At 47.5% G+C, this 24686-nt stretch overlaps 1 protein-coding gene across 1 annotated transcript; it reads left to right on the forward strand.

Moving 5' to 3' along the window:
* Window positions 1-830: 830 nt before the first annotated feature.
* Window positions 831-22659, forward strand: PCID2 (PCI domain containing 2). The gene is made up of 14 exons (XM_001515012.4): window positions 831-938; window positions 2989-3078; window positions 6086-6159; window positions 7843-7908; window positions 8906-8947; window positions 9929-9983; window positions 10867-10970; window positions 15311-15386; window positions 15867-16008; window positions 18048-18148; window positions 18850-18923; window positions 19461-19586; window positions 21111-21234; window positions 22203-22659. The coding sequence occupies exons 1-14, from the start codon at window positions 903-905 to the stop codon at window positions 22290-22292; spliced, it is 1200 nt and encodes a 399-aa protein (XP_001515062.1). The 5' UTR covers window positions 831-902; the 3' UTR covers window positions 22293-22659.
* The last annotated feature ends 2027 nt before the right edge of the window (window positions 22660-24686 follow it).

Here is a 24686-nt window from a genome sequence, read left to right on the forward strand (position 1 = left end):
CAGCTTAATGTGTGTGTGTGTGTGTTTGTGTGTGGTGAAGCCCTGCCCCCCCCCCGTGGACAGCGCTATTATCCGCAGGGCTTCTCCGCCCTCCACAACCGGGGTCCCCCCTGGGCTCCTGGATTTGGACCAGATGATTAAAAAAACGAAAAACCTTGTGCGGGACGTTCCGCAAACGCCCAACAGGCTGGGGGTCGGGAAGGAACCACTAGTGTAAAGGGGCGGCGGGAGGGAGGATTCCCCCCCCCAGCGGAGTGGTATCGTCCTCAACCCCGGAAGTGGCCGCAAGGTGAAGGGAGGACACCCCCTCCCCCCCCCAGTCCCCGCCACGGCCTCTCTAATTGACCCAAGGGGCGGGGCTTCCGACGTGGGGGCGGGGCCTTCGGCCAACAGGCGGGGCTTCCAGCCAATGGAGTGGACGTGCTACCTATGGGGCGGGGCCTCTGGAGGGGGCGGAGTTTCCGCTCCGGGGGCGGGGCCTCCGCCTAACGGACGGGCCCTCCAGCCAATGGGACGGGCTGGCGACCTCGGGGGGGGGGGGGGGGGGGGGGCTTCCGACCTACGGGGCTCGGCCTCCGACCAATGAGCGGGGCTTCCAGCCAAAGGGGCGGGTTTTCGGCCTCCGGGGCCGAGGGGCGGGGCTTCCCACCGACGGGCGGGGCTTCCAGCCAATGGGGAGGACTCGCGAGCCTAGGGGGCGGGGCTTCCCTCGAACGGGCGGGGCTTCCAGCCAATGGGGCGGAATTGTGTGTCTGGGGGGCGTGGCTTCCCTCTTGCCAGGGCGGAAGTGACGTAAGACCAGCGGCTCTCCCCGGCCCCCCCCCCCCCCCCCCGACCTCGTGCAGCGGGAGAGGAGACCGATTAACCGGCGGCCGGTCCTGCAAACCGACCCCTCCCCATCGATGGCGCACATCACCATCAACCAGTATTTGCAGCAGGTAATTTAGTTCTCCCTCTTAACCCCCCCTCTCCCCTCTCAGCCCTGTCTTGCTGTGGCGCTCAGTACAGTGCTTGGCCTCGAGTGGCACATAGTGAATGCGCAACACCTTTAAAAAAGAAATCAAGGTGTGTGCAGGCGGAGGAGTAGCCTTATCATCATCATCGTCATTATTATTAGATGATGTGGAAATGACAGCTTTTCTGGGGGTGGGGAGGGTAGAGAGTAATCAGGGAAGGCCTCCTGGAAGAGGTGTGATTTAAGGAGGCCTTTTTGAAGGTGGGGAGAGCCCTGGTCTGTCAGGTATTCATTCATTCATTCAGTAGTATTTATTGAGCGCTTGCTATGTGCAGAGCACTGTACTAAGCGCTTGGAATGCTCAATAGTATTTAATGAGCGCTTACTATGTGCAGAGCGCTGCACTGAGCGCTTGGAATACCGATTTGTACATTGCAAGCGCTTAGTACAGCGCTCTGCACATAGTAAGCGCTCAATAAAGACTATTGAATGAATGAATACTACTAATAATAATGTTGGTATTTGTTAAGCGCTTACTATGTGCATAGCACTGTTCTAAGCGGTGGGGTAGACACAGGGGAATCAGGTTGTCCCCCATGGGGCTCCCAGTCTTCATCCCCATTTTCCAGATGAGGGAACTGAGGCCCAGTGAAGTGACTCGCCCACAGTCGCCCAGCTGACAAGTGGCAGAGCCGGGATTCGAACCCATGACCTCTGACTCCAAAGCCCGGGCTCTTTCCACTGAGCCACGCTGCTTCTTATCATCAGTGGTATTTATCAAGTGCTTACTATAATAATGTTGGTATTTGTTAAGCGCTTACTCTGTGCAGAGCACTGTTCTGAGCGCTGGGGTAGACACAGGGGAATCAGGTTGTCCCCCGTGGGGCTCCCAGTCTTCATCCCCATTTTCCAGATGAGGTCACTGAGGCCCAGAGAAGTGAAGTGACTTGCCCACAGTCGCCCAGCTGACAAGTGGCAGAGCCGGGAGTCGAACTCATGACCTCTGAGTCCGAAGCCCAGGCTCTTTTCCACTGAGCCACGCTGCTTCCCACGCTGCTACTATCTGCAGGACACTGCTGAGCGCTTGGGAGAGTAGAGTAAAATAGAGTTAGGTACATTCCCTCTCGACGACAAGCCTGCGCTCCAGAGGGGGAAATAGACATCAATATCAATTTAAATGGTGTTTGTTAAGCACTTACTGTGCGCCAGGCACTGGGGTAGATGCAGGATAATCAGGTTGGACACAGTCCCTGTCCCCATTTTCCAGCTGAGGAAACCGAGGCCCGGAGAAGTGAAGTGACTTGCCCAAGGTCACAAAGCAGACAGGCGGCGGAGCCGGGATCAGAATCGGGGTCCTTCCGACTCCCAGGCTTGTCTCTGCCCGCTAGGCCGTGAGTTAGCCAGTGAATTTGGATTTTAATAGCTCTAGACTCTAAGCTCCTTAAGGGGTGGGGGCTCTGTCGTGGACTCGCTAGCGCTCAGTACAGTGCTCTGCGCACAGTAAGGGCTCAATAAATTCCACCGATGGATTAGTGCAGAGATGCACCGCTCAACTTTTTTCTTTGCAATTTTTAGCGATAGCAAGCGAACCGTGGAGGTGAGAAACCAGTAATAGAGACGATCCCTGCGGGGAGGGCGTTTGCCAAGTCTGTCGGCCTTTCCCCGGCGCTAGTACAGCGCTCGGCACACAGTGAGAAGCACCGTGGCCCTTAGTGGCTGGAACCTGGGCCTGGGAGTCAGAAGGAGCTGGGTTCTAATCCCTGCTTCGTCGCTTGTCTCCACTTCTCTAGGCCTCAGTTTCCTGAACTGAAAAATGGAGAGGAAGGCTGTGAGCCCCATGTGGAACATGGACTGCGTCCTACCTGACTAGCTTGTAGGTACCCCAGCATTTAGTACAGTGCCCGGACCCGTAATAAGCGCCTAAAAACAGTTGCTCGATGGATAGGTGCTTTTGGAGCGGGGATAAGTGTCATCCCGGGTGTAGACTCTTTAATCGTCCCCTCGTTTTACTTGTAAACAAACTTTTTCCATAGGTGTTCGAAGCGATCGAATCGAGAGATGGATTGTCCTGCGCGGAACTGGTGTCTTTCAAACATCCTCACGTTGCCAACCCCAGGCTTCAGGTAAGAGAATGATGTGGGTATTTGTCAAGCGCTTACTCTGTGCAGAGCCCTGTTCTAAGCGCTGGGGGAGATCCAGGGTCATCAGGCTGTCCCACCTGAGGCTCCCAGTCTTAATCCCCATTTTCCAGATGAGGGAACTGAGGCACAGAGAAGTGAAGTGACTCGCCCACAGTCACACAGCTGACAAGTGGCAGAGCCGGGATTCGAACCCACGACCCCCGACTCCCAAGCCCAGGCTCTTTCAGAAGGAACGCCACCTAACAAAGTCTGTGTAAACAATCTCCTCAAGGAAAGCAAGTCACAGTTCCAGAGCAAAAAATATCCGCCCTCCCAAAGGTACCCACTTTTTCCAACTATCGGTCTGGGTTTAATCACACCCTAGGTTCCCGGAGGTCGTATCTGTAGGACGAGACGATCGAGTCCCGCCGGGGTCTGAATTTGCCTTTTGCAGTAAGTCTGCCTTCACCGCTGGTCTGGAGAATTATACGGAGAGGCCAAGTTCTTTCCTCACCTGGGTTTCATTTGATTCCCGGCATAATGAGGCGAAGAAGGTGTTTGGAGAATCGTTAAAGCTCGAGAAAGTCAGGGTTCCTGATTTATTGCACTATAGCGAAGATCGTGCCTTTAGACTTTATGATGGTGGGGCTGAATTTACCTGTGAATTTATCCTCCTCATTAGCAGGGTCCTGCTACTCTCCCATTCTGCTCTGCGCCAATCCCTCCCTCCTTCTTTTTCCCTCAGTCGAGTGGGACTGCAGGGTATTTTCAAATAATCCGTTAAAATGAGGAGGATATTTCATCAATTTAAATCTGCTTGAATATCAGCTCTCCCCTAATTGCCCTTTGCTATATATTCATTTATCCAGTTGAACCTTCAGTTACAGCTCAGTGAGAATCAGCGTGGCCTAGTGGAAAGAGCCCGGGCCTGGGAGTCAGAGGACCTGGCTTCTAATCCTGGCTCTGCCAGATGCCTACCGTGTGACCTTGGACAAGTCATTTCACTTACTTCTCTGGGCCTCATTTCCCTCATCTGTAAAGTGGGGATTAAGACCTCGGGTAAATCACTTCACTTTTCTGGGCCTCAGCTCCCTCATCTGTCAAATGGGGATTAAGAGCCCGAGCCCCATGGGGGACAAGGGACTGTGTCCAACCTGATTAACCCGTATCTACCCCAGCGCTTAGAACAGTGCTTGGCACGTAGTAAGCGCTTAACAAATTCCGTAATTATCAGTATTAAGAAGCGTGTCTCCCTTTGTCTCCCTTGAACCTGCTACAGTCATACTTCCAAATTACACAAGCTGCATGGGAAATACGCTTTGTCCTACCTTGTTTTGATCCACCCCCTTCCTCCTTCACCACCTTTAAAGTCAGTTTAGAGCTACCTCAGCACGTCCTGTTTTTTTCCCCCGAACCCAAACAGGGACCGGAGCAGAGCGCGATGTTTGTATTTGATTTCTGTTGGAGTTCGACGGTGCCTTTTCTCCCGAGAGCAAGTAAACCGAGGTTGGCTTTTTACAGGCCACTCGGGAGTCATAACCTCAGAACTGGCATGCGGAGGAAATATTTACGGTTCCTTCTTCGGTTCTCAGTTTACGAGGCCCGGTTCTTTCGCTGCACGCAGTAATATCTGTGAACTGACTGAAGAAAAGGATTTACAAAGGGCATATCGATTGCTGTGTTTCCAGTAGTAAACGAATAAGCTTGCAGGATTGTGTTTCTTATTTACCCTCCCACAAGTCATCCTTGGAAACATTTCTTGTAGGGTCTAAAATTTTACTCTGTTGACTCAATCCAAAAGTTAGGTTACGTGCTAGTTTTTGTATTTCCCCACTTTCCCTATTTTATCATTAAATTTGATGCTTTTTTTGTTTCTAAGGCATGGCTTCTCCATAAATAAAATATTTTTAATGCTTGTTGTGATTAATCATAAAAGTAGGGGAAGTACCATGGTTTGGTGGATAGAGCACAGGCCTAGGAGTCAGAAGGACCTGGGTTCTGATCCCGGCTCCATCACTCGCCTGCTGTGTGGCCTTGGACAAGTCAACTCGACCTCTCTGCGTCAGTTCCCTCATCTGTAAAATGGGGATTAAGACTGTGAGCCCAAGAGGGAGAGGGAATGTGTCCAACCCAATTTGCTGGTATCCACCCCAGCGCTTAGTACAGTGCCTGGTGTATAAGAAGCGCTTAACAAATGCTACAATTATTATTAATTATTATTAGCTCTTTTATACCACCCCTTAAGTGTGTTTGTATTAGGTGTACCTTTGTTTCCCCATTCTGAATTTTAAAAACTCCCTAATTCCACCCTTAGTGTTTGTAAACTCAAAATGACCAAACCAGAGACTTCCAATGTGGTCAATGTCACTGAAATCAAGGCAAAATTGATTATATTGTGAATTAGAAATTTAAAATGACAACACGTATCATTCTCATTTTACCATAGAGCGTCTCTCTCTTTTGGTAATTAAAAAATTAGAGGAGCTGTAGAAACAAGTTGTCAACCCTTACTTTAACAGACTCCCATATGTGTATTTTCCATGTTAAGAGTTCTAGCATATTCTACAGCGGCATGGCGTAGTGGATAGAGCACGAGCCTGGGAATCAAAAGGTCATGGGTTCTAATCCCGGCTCTGCCACTTGACTGCTGTGTGACCTTAGGCAAGTCACTTCACTGCTCAGTTACCTCATCTGTCAAATGGGGATTGAGGCGGTGAGCCCCACGTGTGTCCAACTCGATTGCCTGTATCCACCCTAGTGCTTAGTACAGTGCCTGGCACATAGTGAGCGCTTAACAAATACCGTAATCATTATTATTATTATACACACATTTTTGTTTGGGTATCTGAACCTGGGCGGACCTTAAAAGTCAAAGTTTTTTGTTATGAACTTCAAACAGAAACACTTCTCTTTAAAAGTGGAAAGCTTTTCCACACAGTCATTCCTGTGTATCTCCTCCTTTCCGTACAGACTTATCGTAATTTTAAGGGTATTTTTCTTTACCATTTAGCTTCCGTCACCAGAAGATAAGTGTCAACAGGTTCTAGAGCCTCCTTACGATGAAATGTTTGCAGCTCATTTAAGGTAACTCTGAATTTAATTTGATCACGTCTTTGTTTCGGGGCTCGTACATCACTCAGTCGGGGGTGTTGGTTGGGGGGGAGCTCCTAGTACACCCCAGCTTCCAATCAGTCAGTCGTATTTATTGAGCGCTCACTGTGTGTGCAGGGCAATGTACTGAGCGCTCGGGAGAGTCCTCTAGAGCGCTAAACAGATACATACCCTGCCCGCAACGAGCTTACGGTCTGGACGCCGAGAGAGACGTTAATATAAATACATTCTCTTCATACCCGACAGACCACGTCTCTAATTCAGATCACACCTCCTCTGAGAGGCCCTCCCTGATCAAGCCCTCGCTTCCCTGTTTTAGCTCTCCTCCAGCCCCGCCGCACTTAGGTACATTTCCATCTGTTCTTGATTTTCATTTCTGTCTCCCCCACTAGCCTGTGAGCCCCTGGGGACGAGGATAGTCTACACCTACTCTTTTGTATCGCAGTCTCCCAAGTGCTTAGTACAGTGCTCTGTCCGGTCTAAGCCCCCAAATCGACACGATGCACCATGAAATCTAGTCTCGGCCCTTTGGGGTTGGAAGCCTCTTTTTAACTCCTCCTTCGCTTTTCCTCTCTGTTCCTTACTGGCTAGGGAACTGAGGCTCACAAAAGTGGGGAAGAATCTTATTTAATGAAGGAAAAAAGAACTCTGCTGTTATGGTTAAGTGTCAAAGCGTCAGAGAAATATGAGACTATTTTGAAGCAGGAGGGGATTGAACTGGTTGATAATTGTGATAATGAGCACTGTATTAAGCACTGGGGTAAATACCAAATAATCTGTGCCTAAAAAATTACCGCAGGAAGGTTCTCCCAGGTGGAAAATGGAGAAGCAGTGGATAGAGCACGGACCTGGGAGCCGGAAAGACCTGGGTTCTAATCCCCGCCCCGCCACTTGTCTGCTGTGTGACCTTGGGCAAGTCACTTCTAGGTCTCAGTTCCCTCATCTGTAAAATGGGGGTTAAGACCGTGAGCCCCATGTGGGACAGGGACTGTGTCCAGCCTGCCAACCTTGTATCTATCCCAGTGCTTAATACAGTGCCTGCCACATAGTAAGCGCTTAAGAAATACCATTAAAATAGAAAGTGCTAACATCCTGCTTCTGGGGCTCTGCAGAGACCGGAAGTTCCATGTGGGCAGGGAACGTGTCTACCAAACTCTATTACAGTGTACCCACCCAAGCGCTCAGTAAGTTCCAGTTGACTGATGAAGAGAAGCTTCCCACCTTCTTTCTCTGTAGTTTTGCTGTACTCTGGAGGCTTTCTGTACCTCATCATTATCATCCCTGTGGTATTTGTTAAGCGCTTACTATGGGCCAAACACTGTTCTAAACCCTAGGATAGATACAAGGTATTCAGGTTGGACACAGTCCCAGTCCCTCATGGGGCTCCCCAGTTTTCGAATGAGAGAACTGAGGCCCAGAAAAGTGAAGTGACTTGCGTAAGGTCACGCAGCGGATGTCAACGTCCTTATCTCGCTTTCCACCCCCACTCCTCTCCCTTTTCGTCCTGCTCTCTCCTGGTCACCGAGGACTCTGGGACAGGGCTTAAGATGCATTTCTTTGACTAATAAAGCATCTTAAAGATGACCTTATTGCATAAAACGATTTTCTCAAATGAATATATCTAACTGGGCCTTTTTTTGTTGTTTTTTTTCCTAGGTGCACGTATGCAGTGGGAAACCACGATTTCATCGAAGCTTACAAATGTCAAACTGTGATTGTTCAATATCCTTTTTTTCCCCTGTCAGTTTGCAACATGCAAATTGAGGGTTTTATCTGGAATTCAATATTCTGGGCAGCAGGGATGACCTCACACCTACTTGGGGTGAGATTGAATAATTTTGGGTAGCAGCGTATATGTCCAAGTGACCGAGGCATTTCTTCTACCCTACAGATCGGAAATTAATTGATTTTTGTAAAAATCATGCAAAGCAACATTAACAAGCTCCTTGAGGCTGATCACTTGGCTCTAGCACTATCCCTTGGCCTTGGCCAAGTTTCCTAGAGAGCATTTTTTAAGAATTTAGGATGGAGGATTCTCCGTTAAAGGGACCGCCTCAATTGTGACTTCAAAGAAGAAACAAAACCAAAAACCACACTCTCAACTGAGGCACGAAGCTTGATGAAAAGGGGAGGGAGGGGGGAAAAGGAGAGAGAGGGAAGGGGAAAGAGAGAGGGAAGGGGAAAGAGAGAAGGAGGGAGAGAGAGAAAGAAGGGGAAAGAGAAAGAAACAGCTATCTTCATTGTATCCCCTCCCAGTAACTCCTTTTCTTGTGATCCTGCCTTTCAGCTGGGAAGAAAACTTGAGTAGGAGAAAGCTCTTGAGGTGGTTAGCTGGCTGAAACAAAGGACAGGACAAGGAAGGAGCCAATCAAGAATTCTGGTTGTCACAGTTGACATGCCCATCGCTATGGCTGCCTTACCAATAGTCTCTTCCCCACAAAGATCCCAGCAACACATAGGAAGCAATCAGTACAGTGCTTGGCCCAGGCCAAGTTTGACTGCAAAAATCAATTCCAATGTATAGTCAAAGCTCGGGTTAACAAATCCCTTTAGGATCGGCTGAAGTTCATTTTTATCGTGACTAGTCGCATAGGAGAAGAGTAGAAATCTATTCAAGACATGCTTTCTATTCTTGGCTTTAAATGTCATTTTTAAGTATATATGTAATGAACCAGTTTGCTTTTTGGGACCTGTACTGCCGTTTTCCTTAATCTAGCACATCTTTCCTACGAGCATTTCAGGCTCACAAGGAAGAAAATTGGTAAGTTCTCAACCATCCAGTTAAAACTTTGCTGGCGGCATATATTTCATGCTGACTGATTCAATGATGGGAGAAGCAGCGTGGCCTAGTGGATAGAGCTTGGGCCCCGGAGCCAGAAGGACTTAGGTTCTAATCCACCTCCGCCACTTGTCTGCGGTATGACCTTGGACAAGTCACTTCACTTCTCTGTGCCTCTGTTGACTTCATCTGTAAAATGGGGATTAAGACTGAGCCCCATGTGAGACGGACTGTGTCCAAACTGATTATCTTGTATTTAGCTCAGCGCTTAGTACAGTGCCTGCCACATAGTGTTTCACAAATATTGCAATTATTATTATATTTTCCTTCTTTCTAACATTTAAATCCAAGGGTAGGTGGTCTTTATTACCAGTTTTTAACAATCTGCGCTGTGTCCCTTGAAGCTTTCTTGCCATTTCCTTTTTTTTCCAAAGTTATTTTAGCTTTAAATGAGTTGATGGCTGATTTTTTTTTTCCATTCTGAATTTATTATTGGCTTAACATGAGATGGCTTGTGTGGGTCACATGGAGGTTTTCCATCTGGGGCTCTGGCACATTACAGAACAACAGAAAGGAATTTTCCTTCTTGCACGGGAATTCAAATCTTAGAGTGAATATGTGAATCCTGGGCACATGAGCCATGACGAGCTCGACGAGCCCCGTCTCCCATCGTCCTCAATTTTATCATCTCTGTGGCTAATCTGGTTTCTCAAAGGCCATCCTGAACCTTTTCCTTTAAACTCCTTCTGTAACGAGCCAGGAATTTAGGCACTGGTGAGTTGTGGGGCCTTTTCTAGGTTTTTTGTTTTTAGCGTTGGGCGGGGGAAGAGGGGTGAAAGATATATCGATCACTCATATATTGTCTGGCTGTCAACACCAGCCTGAATTACCGGATTAAATAATCTGGGCTGCGACTCGACATTTTCCATTCGTTCAAAACTTCTTTGTTTTTTGTTTCCTCAGGGCTTTGCCGATTATGTATGCGGTAGCACTTGACCTTCGAATTTTCGCCAACAACGTAAGATTAAAACCCGTCACGCGATCATAACTGCATAGCATTTACTTGCTGGAGATCAGTTGTCGTCACACAGAAAATCCATGACTGCCGTTTGGATTAATCCCTCAGCCCCTACTCTTTCCAAAATCTATCAGAAATTGGCGTCGTTTAGCTGAGAGAAGAGAAGCCTCCTGGGTGATTTTTGCCCTTTTCTCTCTCAAAACGCCAAACGTGGGACTGCTGCCTCAACAAGTAGTAGTTCTGGCTCTCGGGTCAAGCCACGTGGAGCCTGTGAGAGAGAGGGACGTGAAAACCCCCCAGGAGAGGAAAACCTAAGTGGGAGGGGAGAAACAGAGTGGCCTCGTGGTTAGAGCACAGACTGGGAGCCGGGACCTGGGTTCTCATCCCATCTCCACCGCTTGTCTGCTGTGTGTGATCTTGGGCAAGTCTCTTCGCTTCTCTGTGCCTCAGTTACCTCATCTGTAAAATGGGGGACAAGCCTGCGAGCCCCATATGGATCATGGATTGTTTCCAACCTGAGTAGCTTGTAGTGTGTTCAACCTGATCCTCTTGTTTCTTCCTCAGCGCTAGCACGGCACATGGTAAACGCTTAACGGATACCATTTAAAAAAAAAAAGGTTTTTGATGCGTCACCTCAGTTCCAGACTCTGGGACTAACATGACCCACGTATCTTAGCCTCATCAGTCAAAAAATCAATGGTATTTACTGAGCGCATACCATGTGTAGAGCGCTGTACTAAGCGCTTATAGATCTTCCAGGGGTAGGGGCCAACCACCATTCCTGAAGGTATTTTTCCACTTGCGCCTCATCGCTGCCGTCCTACTCTTTAGCAAAACGGTTTGGGAAGAAAGACCGATTGTTGTTCTGTCCTGGATCCTGTAGGCCGACCAGCAGTTGGTGAAGAAAGGGAAAAGCAAAGTTGGCGACATGTTGGAAAAAGCCGCGGAATTATTGATGAGTTGTTTTCGAGTCTGTGCCAGTGACACGTAAGTCGGGGGTAGAAGTTGTGTTTATCTTGGATCGTCCCACAGAGGAATCTTTGGAGGCTTAGAGTTTCAGTTGCCTTCCATTATTGCCTGAGGTTTAAAGATAGCCAAGGTGGCTGCTCATCTTCTATTTAAGCATCGGTTTTGAGACAGGAGGACAGTCATTTTAATTATTAGGGAGCCCCCCTCTTAGAATTATAATTTGTTGTGTGCTTCTCAAACAAAAAAGTTGCATTTTCCTAAAGAGATTTTTCTGATCTCTTTTTGCGGTAGAAACTCACCCTTTTCATACTCTTTCAAATGAGAAATTAACCAGTCTCATTGCTGAATGAATCCACAAAATAACCGCTATATAGCGGATTAGAAACGAGGGAGCAGTGCTAAGAACTCGTGAGTTTTTTGAGGAGATTCCACTTTTCAGATGGGTATTTTAAAACGAACGGAATCCTTTTGGGTGCTCCTTGAAGTCTCTCAGCAGGGAGAGAAAACATTTCATCACCAATAAAGGACTTAGTCCTTCAGAATTCCTTTATCGGGAAAGTATCTTTTCACCGATTCAAGCAGACATAACTCTTGCCTTTTCTGTGATGCAAGGATATCACCGATGGGGCTTTATCCAGCCTGGAATGTAGTTTCTCGGCGTTCCGAAACACCTGCCCATTTTTCACCGGTCGTGTCACCCCGGTCAAACCCCTAAATCTCCCGGAAGAGTCAAGTCGGAGCTGGTAGAAAAGGGTCCTCCAGTTCCACCCAAAGATTCTCCTTCTCCGGGGAGGTGGGTATCTGGGGCCGCACTGCCAGAATCCTTTCGGCAGAGCCCGAACAGGGCTTAGAGGCCTCAGAAAAATGTTGTTTTCCATGGCCGAAAGGGCGTCGGAGGAGAGCGATGTCGGCCAGGCACTGATCTTAGAACGAGCCGAATATGGCAGCGGGGCAGTCACGATGTAATTGGAAACCATAAAAATTGCTAAAGATGTCTTCCCTTCTCCGAAACACGCGATCGGCCCCGGGGGGATTTTTCGGCGTGTCGCGCCTCTCCCACGACGTCTGCGCTTTCGTGATTCCGACAGCTCCTCTGTTTTCGGCCTCCTGCCTTCGACCCCTCCTCCTCGGCGTTAATGTCAGTGAAAATGGCTGGGCTTTTTATAGCAAGGCTCCTTTTCCCGGTGCCCAGAGACACTGGCACGCACAGCTCCGAACGGGCCACGATAGCACCAGCCCACGGCCCTGAAACAAGAGCCTGTGGCCTCTGGCAAAAACGCTAGACTTTAAGGGTCTCTCTTGGGCCACACCTTAGGGGCCAGGTTGATTGCGGATTAGAGATGGGAGAGAGGGAGAAAGAGTAGTTAATTCTCGGGACCTAAAACCTAGGGCCTGATGACCGCAGCATGGCCTAGTGGACAGAGTGCGGACCTGGAAGTCAGGGGGTCCTGGGTTCTAATCCCTGCTCCGCCACTTGTCTGCTGGGTGGCCTTGGGCAAGCCACTTCACTTCTCTGGGCCTCAGACACTCATCTGTAAAATGGGGATTGAGACCGTGAGCCCCGTGTGGGACAGGGACTGTGTCCAGCCTGATTTGCTGGTATCCACTCCAGTGCGTAGTACAGTGCCTGCCACATAGTAAGTGCTTAACAAGTACCATCATTATTCTTATTAATTGCCCCTCTATCGAAATGCCAATAAACGAGGCCTATCTTGGCAGAGGCCTCGGAAGCGTAAGGTCCTTCAGGCTATTGAACCGGTTTATCTTTCCCACATTTGACTCCCTGAACGGGAGGTGGGACAGGAGGGGAAAACCCCGATTGTCGGTTTTGTTCTTTAGCCGGTTATCTGGGATGTGCCCCGTGAGGGACCTGATGATCTTGTATCTACCCCAGCGCCTGGCACGTAGTAAGCGCTGAACAAATGCCGTTTAAAAAAATTTGCCAAGTAGAGTCCCCGTTAACTTTTCAGTGCATTTTAGTAGCCATCTGCTCGGCCCTCTGAGCGGTATTATTTTTCTGTGATTCAATTCCTGTCTCCTGTTATGAGACCTCTCACCTAATAATAATGATTGCGGCATTTGTTCAGCGCTTACTATGTGCTAACCATTGTACTAAGCGCTGGAGCAGATCTAAGATCATCAGGTCCCACATGGGGCTCACAGTCTAAGTAGGAGGGAGAGCAGGGATTGAATCCCCGTTTTGCAGATGAGGGAACTGAGGCCCAGAGAAGTGAAGTGACTGGCCCAGGGTCACCCTGTAGACAAGTGGCAGAGTGGGGATTAGAACCCAAGTCTTCTGACCCCTCCGCACAAGCAAGGCTCTTTCCACTAGACCGCGCCCCTTTTCATTCTTACAGCTAGCCAGCTCCTTGGTGGCCATATTAATCCTGGGGGCTTTCAGGGTTACCTTAACTCTTTTAGAGGAGTCCAGAAAAAGTAAAAATTCTAGGGTATTTATTAAGCGCTTACTGTGTGCCAGGCACTGTACTAAGCGCGGGGATGAATACAGGCCAATTGAGTTGGGCACAGTCCCTGTCCCACAAGGGGTTTTACAGACTCAATATTGTACAGCGCAAATTTCCTAGCCCTTTTGGTTGTAGTTGTTGTGAAGTATAGCAGACACAGTAAGAGCATACTGGCAGTACCCCCTCTCTCCCCCTACCAAGCCGCCACCCCACGGGAGCAAAAGGGTGAGACAGGGAGGCTTCCTCCTTCTCCTCCTCCTCCCGATGTCTCCGAACGAGAAAGGTCATGGAAGTGCAATCAATCCCAGCGTTACCCCTTTGGAAGCCAGTCATGCAAATAGACCCTTCCTCCGGCCCCCCGTTGGAAGGGCCTAATTCAGGCACTGAGAACCTAAAATAGCTATTTCCGCCAGTGCAGGGGGAGGGCGGATGCCACGTCTAGAGCGCCAGCTGCTTCTGTCTCTATGATGACTGGATTTTATTCCCCCTCCAGCACACTTACCTCTAGACTGTGGGATCGTTGTGGGCAGGGAGTGCGTCTGTTTGCTGTTGTAGTGTGCTCTCCCAAGCGCTTAGTTCAGTGCTTTGCACGCAGTAAGCACTCAGTAAATGCGATTGAATCAGTGAATGAATGACCTTTCGCCGTGCCGGTTAAAGGAATTTTTTTTTTCCCACCGGCACCCTCAGCCATGCCACGGGATTGGGTTGTGGCTCCTCAGGGAAGGAGGCCAGTCTGGTCGGCATATCAATCGGTCAATCAGCCGGATTTATTGAGCTCTTATGGAGCTCAGGGCGATGTATTAAGCTCTCGGGAGAGAACAGTGAAACAGAGTTGGTAGACATGTTCCTTGCCCACAATAAGCTTCCAGTCTAGAGGGCAGAGATGGATTTAATGCACTCAGTCACCTTGTCCCTTCTTACTCACCTCGTTGCTCTCCTACTTCAGCCCACACACTCGCTCCTCTAATGCCAACCTACCCGCTGTACCTCCATCTCATCTATCTCACCACCAACCTGTCACCCACGTCCTGCCTCTGGCCTGGAACGCCCTCCCACCTCAAAGCTGACAGACAATGACTCTCCCCCACTTCAAAGCCTTATTGAAGGCACATCTCCTCCAGGAGGCCTTCCCTGACTAAGCTCTCCTTTCCTTTTCTCCCACTTCCTTCAGCATCAACCTGACTTGCTCCCTTTATTCACATCCCAGCCCCACAGCACTTAGATACATATGTCATTCATTTATTTTTGTTAATGTCTGTCTCCCCCTCTAGACTGTAAGCTCCTTTGGTCAGAGAATGGGTCTGTTATGTTGTTATAGTGTACTCCTCCAAACACTCGTACAGTGCTCCGCACCCAGTAAGCGCCCAATAAATACGATTGACTGAGTGGTTTGTCTTTAGAAATGGTGAATCTTCGTTTGAATGTAAATACCCTGAGTCCTAAGCCCTCCTGAGCTTAGATTCTCGAAGAAGCTTTTATTTGCTAGAGAAAGCAGTGTGGCCTAGTGGAAAGAGTCCAGGACTGGGAATTAGGAGGACATGGGTTCTACTCCTGACTCTGCCACGTGCCTGCTGTGTGACCTTGGGCAAGTCACTTCACTTCTCTGGACCTCAGTTACCTCATCTGTAAAATGGAGATTAAACTGTGAGCCCTATATGGGGCAGTGGCTGTGTCCAGTCAGATTACCTTGTATCTACCCAGCGTTTAGTACAGCGCCTGGCATATAATGAGTGCTTAACAAATACAGTTAGTATTAATGATCATCCTTTGCCGTTTGTGTAATTAAAGGGGAACCCCCAGACAGTCGTGTAGAAAGCTCGTAACACTCTTGGGGACAATTCACCTGGGGTTGTGAAATATCCTGAAAATGCTTCTCTCTCCTCTCTCTCGCAGCCGCGCCGGGATCGACGACTCCAAGAAGTGGGGGATGTTGTTCCTGGTGAATCAGCTCTTCAAAATTTATTTTAAGGTACTCTCCTCGGGTACTGCAGAATATAATTTCGTGCTTAGAAAAAGGCTCCGTCACACTACGGTCCTGGGCGGCTGCCAGTAAAAATTCCTATTGCCATTTTCCAACGAGGCTCTAAGACAGATGGCGAGAAGCGGTGTGGCCTAGTGGATAGAGCACGGCCCTGGGGGTCCGAAGGACCTGGGTCCTAATCCCGGCTCCACCATTTGTCGGCTGTGTGGGCTTGGGCGTGTCACTTCACTTCCCCGGGCCGCAGTCCCCTCATCTGTAAAACGGTGATTTAAGATCGTGAGCCTCACGTGGGCCAGGGACTGCAGCTGACGCAATTAGCTTGTATCGACCCCAGTGCTTAGGACGGCGCCTGGCACATAGTAAGCGCCAAATAACTTCACCATCATCCTCGTAATGTAGCTCGTTGGTCGTACCCCTTCCCGCCTCGGGTCTGTGTTTCGCATTCCCAGTCGAATCCCCTCCTTCCAGATCAACAAGCTCCATCTCTGTAAGCCTTTGATTAGAGCCATCGACAGCTCGAATCTGAAAGACGATTACAGCAGGGCCCAGAGAGTTACTTACAGATACTACGTGGGACGCAAGGCCATGTTTGACAGCGATTTTAAGCAAGGTAGGTCGGCTCTACGGATCCAAGCTGTTCGTCTGGTCTTATGCCGTCTGGTCGTCTCCAACCCGTAGCGACTCCACGGGCACCTCTCTCCCAGAACGCCCCGCCTCCATCTGCAAATCGTTCTGGTAGCGTAACCGTAGTGTTTTCTTGGTCAAAATACGGAAGTGGTTCCCCAGTGCCTCCTTCCGCACAGTAAACTCCAGTCTCTGCCCTCAAGTCTCTCCCACGCCGCTGTTGCCCAGCACAGGGGAGTTTTGACTTGTAGCAGATTTCCTGCCGCCGGCTAGCTAGAGAACGGAATGGGTGTGCCTCTGCTTGACTCTCCCTCCTCTAGCCGAGACTGGAGAGAGTACTGGAAACTCTCCAGGTGCCATCCTGAGAGGGATCCAAGCTGATTACACAGGGACACATAACAACTGTGGGTTTCCTAAGAGATTTGACCCTTTTTAAAAAAAAAAAAATTTTATAGTACTTATTAAGTGCTTACTCTAGGTCAAACACCATTCTAATCGCCAGGGTAGGTACAAGTGAATTAAGTCAGACACAGTCCCTATCCCGTGTGGGGGCTCACAGTCTTAAGGAGGAAGGAGAATAGGTATAGAATCCCCATTTTACAGTTGAAGAAACTGAGGCATAGAGTGACTTCCCACAGCAAGCCACTGGCAGAGCTGGGATTAGAACCCAGGTCTTCTGACTCCCAGGCCCGTGCTCTATCCACTAGGCCACGCGGCTTCTCAACCTTAGGAAAGTAAGGCTCCCATAAGACATGGAGATTCTTTAACTTTCCTTTTTCAGTGGAAACCTCTGATTCCTAAGGGAACTTTTTAGTTGGTTTATCTTATATTGCAGAAGACTTCTCTCCACAGTTAAGTGTCTCTTTAAGTGAACATGACATTACCTCTTGTCCTAAAAGAATGAAAATGTATTTGGAAGTGGCTTATTGTTTTTATCATCAAAATACTCACAGATGTTCACTTGGATTTACCCCCTTATTCACCCCTCTCTCAGGACTTAGGTCCATATCTGGAATTAATCTATTTATATTAATGTCCTTCTTCCCCTCTGGACTGTAAAGCGCGTTGTGGGCAAAGAGTGTGTCTACCAACGCTGTTATATTATCATCTCCCAAATGGTTATTTCAGTGCTTTGCACACGATAAGTGCTCAATAGATAATAATTATGGTATTTGTTAAGCGCTTATTATGTGCCAAGCACTGTTCTAAGCACCGGGGTAGATACAAGGTAATCAGGTTGTCCCACCTGGGGCTCACAGTCTTAATCCCCATTTTAGAGCTGAGGCAACTGAGGCCCAGAGAAGTGAAGTGGCTTGACCAAGGTCACACAGCAGACAAGTGGCGGAGCCGGGATTAGAACCCACATCCTCTGACTCCCAAGTGCTGCTTCTCATACAATTGACTTTGTTTTTTGATGTTTGATGCCAACTCCCCCGCCAAATCACTTGGTATAAAATATCCCAGTAATTGAAAAAATGTTTTGCCCTGAATTATTTGGCTAGTTTTCCATGTCACTTTACTAGTGCTGACCTGGCCTCTGGTCATCAGAACAATCAGGATTACTTCCTAAACTCAGGGAGAAGCACCCCTCCCTCACCCCCCATTGCCGAAGTCAAATTAGGCGGTCAAAAAAAGAAGACTTTTACTTGCCTTAGGTCACAGGCCTGGGAGTCAGAAGGACCTGGGTTCTAATCCCGGCTCTGCCATTTGCTGTGTAACCTTGGGCATGTCACTTCAGTTCTGGACCTCAGTTTCCTCATCTGTAAAATGACTGTGAGCCCCATGTGAGACGTGGATTGTATATCTACCCCAGCACCTAAAACAGTGTTTGGCACAGAGTAAGCACATAAGAAATTATAATATATAATATTATTATAAGAAATGCCTTAAGTATAAAATAAAGGGATGCAAGCAGGGGGAAATGCAATATTCTAATATTTCTCCAATTGTAAACATTGACCAATATTTAGGATGAGCCCTGATTTTCCTTTTCTTTGCGGGTGAGGACCTCTTTTCTGTTTTTAGCTGAAGAATATCTGTCATTTGCCTTTGAGCACTGTCACCGCTCAAGTCAGAAAAACAAAAGAATGATTTTGATCTACCTGCTGCCAGTGAAGATGTTGTTGGTGAGTGATTCCTCCTGACAATCTACAACTATCCTGTTGGCTAAGAGGAATTGAAGGGTTGTATTGTCCTCTCCCATGTGCATTGTAAAGTGCTCTGCACACAGTAGGTGCTCCTTGAATACCATTGACGATTTCTCCAAGGGCAAGAGTTGGTGCCTTATTCTGCTCCTTTTCGCATTCTGAGTCACTCCACATTGTATGTTCATTGTTAGAAACCATGAAGAGGGCACTTTAGGATATTTTATGATGCCCTAAACCTTTTTCATCTCTTCCCTTTTTAAGATTACATCTGTCCACAAAGGTTATTGCTCCTGATCACATCTGTCCAGAAAGTTTATTGCCCCTGTTGGAAAATGAATGTTTCCCTTTTTTAGAGAGCAAAATAGTAAAAAAAAAAAAAAAAAAAAAAAAGACCCCCACAGCGTTGAACCTTTCAAGCCGAGCAAAGCAAGAAAAGTGTAAATAAAGGCTAGCCCTCCAATTCGTGGCAATATTTGGGCTTTTGGTAGCTACTGCTGAGATTGGAAAGCAAACATAAACGGTCAGCCGGTTATTTGAAATTAACCTCCTTTTGCTCAGCTGTTTCGGTGGACTAGTTCTAAGGCAACAGTTGTTACTCAAACGAAGCAGTTTGGAACGGGGTGTAAACCCACAAATTTTTTTTTTTTTCTTCTGGAAAAATAAAACGTGTTTTCTTTTAGGGTCACATGCCAACAGTGGAACTTTTGAGAAAGTATCACCTCATGCAGTTTGCTGAAGTAACAAAAGCTGTGAGGTAGAGCATGTCTATCATTTTTCTTTCGGGGCAGTGATCCCCAAACCCTAAAATGTCACACCCCCCCCCCCCCAGGAGAGGCAAAGGCTTTTCCCTCCTGGGGTGCTTAGGTTCCGTTCTCCTGAGTCACCGTTAAACTCAGGGGTGGCCCTGACAGCTAAGTGGCCAAGGAATTTCCCAAGTGCTACTATTACTGTCTTCCCTCACCCCCTCACCCAACACACACACGCCCACTTTTCAACCAACCACCCTCTCTAGCAAAGTCATCAATCCATTAGGTCATATTTATTGAGCACTTACTGCGGGCAAAGCACTGTACTTAGTGCTTGGGAGAGTACAGTCGAATAATAGAGACCCACTCCCTGTCCACAAGAGCTCATGCCTGTCATCCAGTTTCAAAAATCCCCAAGGCCAGTCCAAGTGGATTTATTCTGATGAGAAGGGACTACCTTTCTGAAACTCCTCCTCATTCTAGGATGATATGCTGTAACTGCATCTCCTTATTTTATATTATTTTTTTTTGATCGATTGTCACAGTGAGGGAAATCTCCTGCTCCTGAATGAAGCTCTGACGAAACACGAGACCTTCTTCATCCGCTGTGGCATTTTCCTTATTCTTGAGAAACTCAAGATCATCACCTACAGGAATCTCTTTAAGAAAGTGTAAGTAAGGTGTATGGCACCTTTTTTTCTATTTGGTTTTTTTTTTTTCTGTTTTACCATTTTTTTCCCCCAAGAAGAATCTTTGGGCCCCTAAGGCACTAGAGTCAAAAATAATGCATCAGGAAACTAGACAAAGACCTTGACCTTAGGGGTGGCCGTCTATCTGAGTCAGTGCTTAGAGGAGCAATCTCTTAAACTACCCTTCGGTTCTTGCTCTCAGCCTTTTTTAGCTTTATTGAAGGGAAGCGAAGCTGCAGCTATGCAGTTGCCTTCTACCCCTAATAATAATAATTACAGAACTTAAGCACTTATGTGGCGTGCACTGTTCTAAGCGTTGGGGTCGATAGATACAAGTTAATCAGGTTGGACACAGTTCCTGTCCCACATGGGGCTCTCACTCTTAATCCCCATTGTACAGATGAGGTAACTGAGGCCCAGAGAAGTAAAATGACTTGCCCAAGGTCACACAGCAGACTAGTGGTGGAACCGGAATTGGAACCCATGATCTTCTGACTCCCAAGTGACTTGTCCAAGATCACACAGCTCTCTATTATTAAACAGCGGGTTTGTTTTTTGGCTCGTATTGAAGTGTGTATGGCCTAGTGAAGAGAGCCCGGGTCTGGGAATCAGAGGATCTGGGTTCTGATCCTAGCTCCACCATTTGTCTGCAAGGCAAGTCACTTCTCTAGTCCTCAGTTACCTCATCTGGAAATTGGGGATTAAGATAGTGAGCCCTATGTGGGACAGGGACTGTGTCCAACCTGATTAGCTTGTATCTACCCCAGCGCTTAACAAATACAATTTTTTATAAAAGTATATGATTTCTTTGGCTTTAAAGGACTGCCTTTATATGTACATATATGTACATTTGCAGTGGCAAATTTTTATGCATGTACTTTTTTTTAAAATGGTACTAAGCACTTCCTGTCTGTCAAGCACTGCTGTAAGTGCAGGGGTAGATACAAGTTAATCAGGTTAAACACAGTTAGAAACTGGGACTCACAGTTTCAGTAGGAGGGAGAACAGATATTAAATCCCCATTTTACAGTTGAGAAACTGAGGCACAGAGCAGTAACTTACCCAGCGGATGCCAGGCAGAGCTGGGATTAGAACCCAAGTCCGCTGACTCCCAAGGCCCACGCTCTTTCCAGTAGGCTACACTGCTTCCCATTTAGGGTGAAAAAGTGGACACTATCAATCAGCCTTCTGAGTGTTACTCTGTGCAGGGCACCCTACCCAGCCCATGGGAAAATACTGACTTGGTAGGCAATTTCCCTGCTCACGGTGAGTTTACAATCTAGAGGAAGAGACTGACATTAAATATGTAATTTACAAATATGTCCATAAGTGTTTTGGGGCTGAGGGTGGGTGAATACCAAATGCCCAAAGGGAACAGATCAAAGTGCAAACTGTTCTCACAACCCTTTTTTCACCCGGGACCCTCTTCCTCGATGCAAAAGGGAGCACGCTTTTTCATTTTTTCCTGTGAGCAATGTGATAGCAGTGTATGCTTTCTCCTTTCAGATACCTGTTACTCAGAACCCATCAGCTCTCTCTTGACGCCTTCCTCGTGGCCTTAAAATTCATGCAGTTGGAGGATGTTGATATCGATGAAGTCCAGTGCATTTTAGCCAATCTGATATACATGGTATGTAGTCCCTCATCAGAGGCTCTCTGTATTCGATAGGAACGGATCCAGCAATCGAGGATCTCCTGGAGGAATCTTTACGTTCAACGTCCCGATTAGGCCAGATGCGACCTATCGCAGCTTGGAGGCCGAGTTTAGCTGTTCGTCGATGTATACGATTACTTATTGTTTTGCTGCTGCTGCTGCTAGTAATAATTAATTATGGTACTTGTTAAGTGCTTACTGTGTGCCAAGCACTGTTCTAAGCGCTGGGCAGATACAAGTTAATCAGGTTGGACACAGTCCCTGTCCTGCATGGGGCTCACACTCTCAATCCCCATTTTCCAGATGGGTGAACTGAGGCCCAGAGAAGTGAAGGGACTTGGCCCATGTCACACAGCCGATTGGTGGCCGAGCGGGGATTAGAACCCAGGTCCTTCCGACTCCGAGCCCTGGGCTTCGTCCACTAAGCCACAGTGCCTCTCCAGCTCTTTCAGGTCCCGCCTTCCCTTCCCCCCCCCGACTCTCTATTACTCGTCACCCCTGTCCCCCAACTCCTCCAGGAACATCTGCTCACCATTTTGGTCCCCACAGCTGTAGTCCCATTGTTACTGGTTGGCAGCTCTTCAGTTCACGAGGCTTGGCCATTCCCAATTTAGGCATCTTATTCCGTTGTTGCTCTTCGGTGGTACGTGCCACCTCTTAGGATAAATCCCTTTCTCTCTTTTGGTCCAGTTAGGTGATGGGCGTGGGCGGGAGGGCGGTGAAGCCAGGTCATCGGCCAGATATTGGGTTTTGCATCTTGAGAGTACCCTAAACTCAAAGACATTTGAAGCCCATTTTGTTTTCTGAAGACCATAAGCTCTGCTAGGGGCAAGGAATGTGTCCATTTACTGTTATACTGTACTCTCACAAGGGCTTAGTACAGTGCTCTGCACACAATAAGCGCTCAAATACAATTGAATGAATGAAAGTTTTCTCTCTTTCAGGGTCACATTAAAGGATACATCTCTCATCAGCATCAGAAGCTCGTAGTTAGTAAGCAAAACCCATTTCCTCCACTCTCTACAGTTTGTTGATTCTGCAGGAGGAAGAATATGCGGAAAAGACTCGAGTCGTGGGTAAAGCTATTCGACTTCTTTTTGGAACTAGTCGTAGTTCTGTTCCACTCTGAACTGGAATCCTGAAAACTCCTTCGTGACTATTGGCCCAGGGACCAAAAGGCTATGAACTTGGCCCGGTGCTTGAAAGGTATGAAATATTTCCTTTAATAATTAGAGCTTCTTTTAGCTTCAGCAAGATGTAAAGTTTCTCAACCGGAGAAAAGGCAACATTCCCACTCAGCTAAAACTGGCGAAGAGGTTTTCTGTAAGAGAATTCCCTTGAAAATATGAAGCCCTCTGTACTTTTCTTCTACTGCTTCGATAAAAAAAACTTGTGCAAAAATGGTGGAAATGCCTTTTTTAACGGGTTTTCCGGACCAGAAATCTTTTATAATGAAAATGAACTGGGATTTCTTGGTTCACAGCAGCTGTTGAGTAGCTTGAGACTCCACCTTTGTTGGGTAATTGTATTTGATTTCAGATGGTTTTTTTCCTCTGGTGCTTACCCAGTTACAAGAGTTTCTGGTGGGTGCAAAGTAAAACCCTTTTTTAGGTAATGGGAAGCAAGTCCTAGAAAGAGTTTTGGTTGTTTTTTCACTTCTTTTGAGCACAGGGTAATCCTGCCTCCCAGCTGGGCTGACTGTCCACTTAATTATGGTATTTGTTCATCTTACTATGTGCCAGACACTGTACTAAGCGTTGGGGTGGATACAGACAAATCGGAACGGCTGCAATTTCTCTGAGGAGAATTCCCCTGGGCTGAGCCAGTTCTCTCTCTCTCTCTACAGTTCCCCTCTCCAGACTGTAAGGTCATTGTGGGCAGGGATTGTATCTGTTCTATTGTTATATTGTAGTCTCCCAAGTGCTTAGTACAGTGGTATGCACAGAGTAAGCACTCAGTAAATGTGGTTGACTGCACTGATGTCTGATAGGGTCTCCTTACCCCTAAGTTTCAGAGAACCGGACGTCCCTCCTACTTAGTCCCTGTCCCACGTGGGGCTCCAAGTCTGAGTCCAACCTGTATCTACCCCAGTGTTTAGAACAGTGCTTGACACATACTAAGCACTTAACAAATACCATAAAACAAACACTTCTCATGATAGCAGGGGCCCCAGTGTAAAGAACACGGGTCTGGGAGTCAGAAGAACCTGGGTTCTAATCCCCGCTCTGCCCCTTGCCTGCTCTGTGATCTGGAGCAAGTCACTCCACTTTTGGGCCTCGGCGACCTCATCCGGAAAATGGGGATTAAGAAGGTGAGCCCCATATGGGACATGGATCGGGTCCAACCTGATTCATTTGAATCTACCCCGGTGCTTAGTACAGTGCCTGGCACATAGTAAGCGATTAACAGATACCTTAAAAGATTCCCAGACCGTTAGCTCGAGACGATGGAGGGTTCAATGGAATTCTCACCTGGCTCCACAAGGGCTTGGAGAAACTTGCAACCTTTGGGTGGGCAGGGAGATTGTTCTCAAAGGAAAGGCGGGGGTGGTCTTCTTTGCCACAGGGACCCTCCCTGGGCTTGCATCTAGTTGTGGAGTAAGAAACTTGTAACAGAGCTCAGTCCTGGAATAGCAACTTGTACCCTGAACTTAATAATGATTGCGGTATTTGTTCAGCACCTATGTGCCAAGCACTGTTCTAGAACATGGAGTAGATACAAGATATTCAGGTTGGACAAAGTCCCTGTCCCACAAGGAGCTCCATGTTGGAAGGAGGAGGATTGAATCCCCATTTTATAGATGCAGAAATGGAGGCTCAGAAAAGTTGAAGTGACTTACCCAAGTGGCAGAGTCTGGATTAGAACCAGGTCCTTAATAATAATAATAATAATAATAATAATAATAATAATGGTATTTGTTAAGCGTTTACTATGTGCCAAGCACTGTTCTAATTCCAGCTCCTCCACTTATCTGCTGTGACACCTTGGGCAAGTCACTTAACTTCTCTGCACCTCAGTTACCCCATCTGTAAAACGGGAATTAAGACCGTGAGCCCTATGTGGGAAATAGACTGTGTCCAACCTGATTATCTTTTACCCACCCCAGGTCATAGTTCAGTGCCTGAAGTGCTGAACAAATACAATAATAGTAATATTAATAATATTCAGTTTCCTCACCTGCAAAATGGGGATTTAATTCCAGTTCTCCCTCCTAATTAGATTGGGGACAGGGACTGTGCCCCACCTGATTAGCTTGTATCTTCCCCAAGCGTTTAGGACAGAGCTCAACACCATAATAAGCGCTTAATAGATACTGCAATTATAATAGAAATACTGGTAAAATTGGAATCGTGAAATTAACTGGAGTCAAAATCTTACCTCACATTGATAAAATCAAATGTTTTTTCTTGACACCGGACTGAAACAAC

The sequence above is a fragment of the Ornithorhynchus anatinus genome, chromosome 20 (genome assembly GCF_004115215.2).
Source record: "Ornithorhynchus anatinus isolate Pmale09 chromosome 20, mOrnAna1.pri.v4, whole genome shotgun sequence".
Lineage (NCBI taxonomy): Eukaryota > Metazoa > Chordata > Mammalia > Monotremata > Ornithorhynchidae > Ornithorhynchus > Ornithorhynchus anatinus.

Coding starts and splice junctions, on each gene's coding strand:
- PCID2 (XM_001515012.4), top strand. CDS start 903: ATGGCGCACATCACCATCAACCAGTATTTGCAGCAG. Junction 10,971..15,310: donor CGAGTCTGTGCCAGTGACAC/GTAAGTCGGGGG, acceptor TCTCTCTCGCAG/CCGCGCCGGGATCGACGACT. Junction 19,587..21,110: donor AGGAATCTCTTTAAGAAAGT/GTAAGTAAGGTG, acceptor TTCTCCTTTCAG/ATACCTGTTACTCAGAACCC.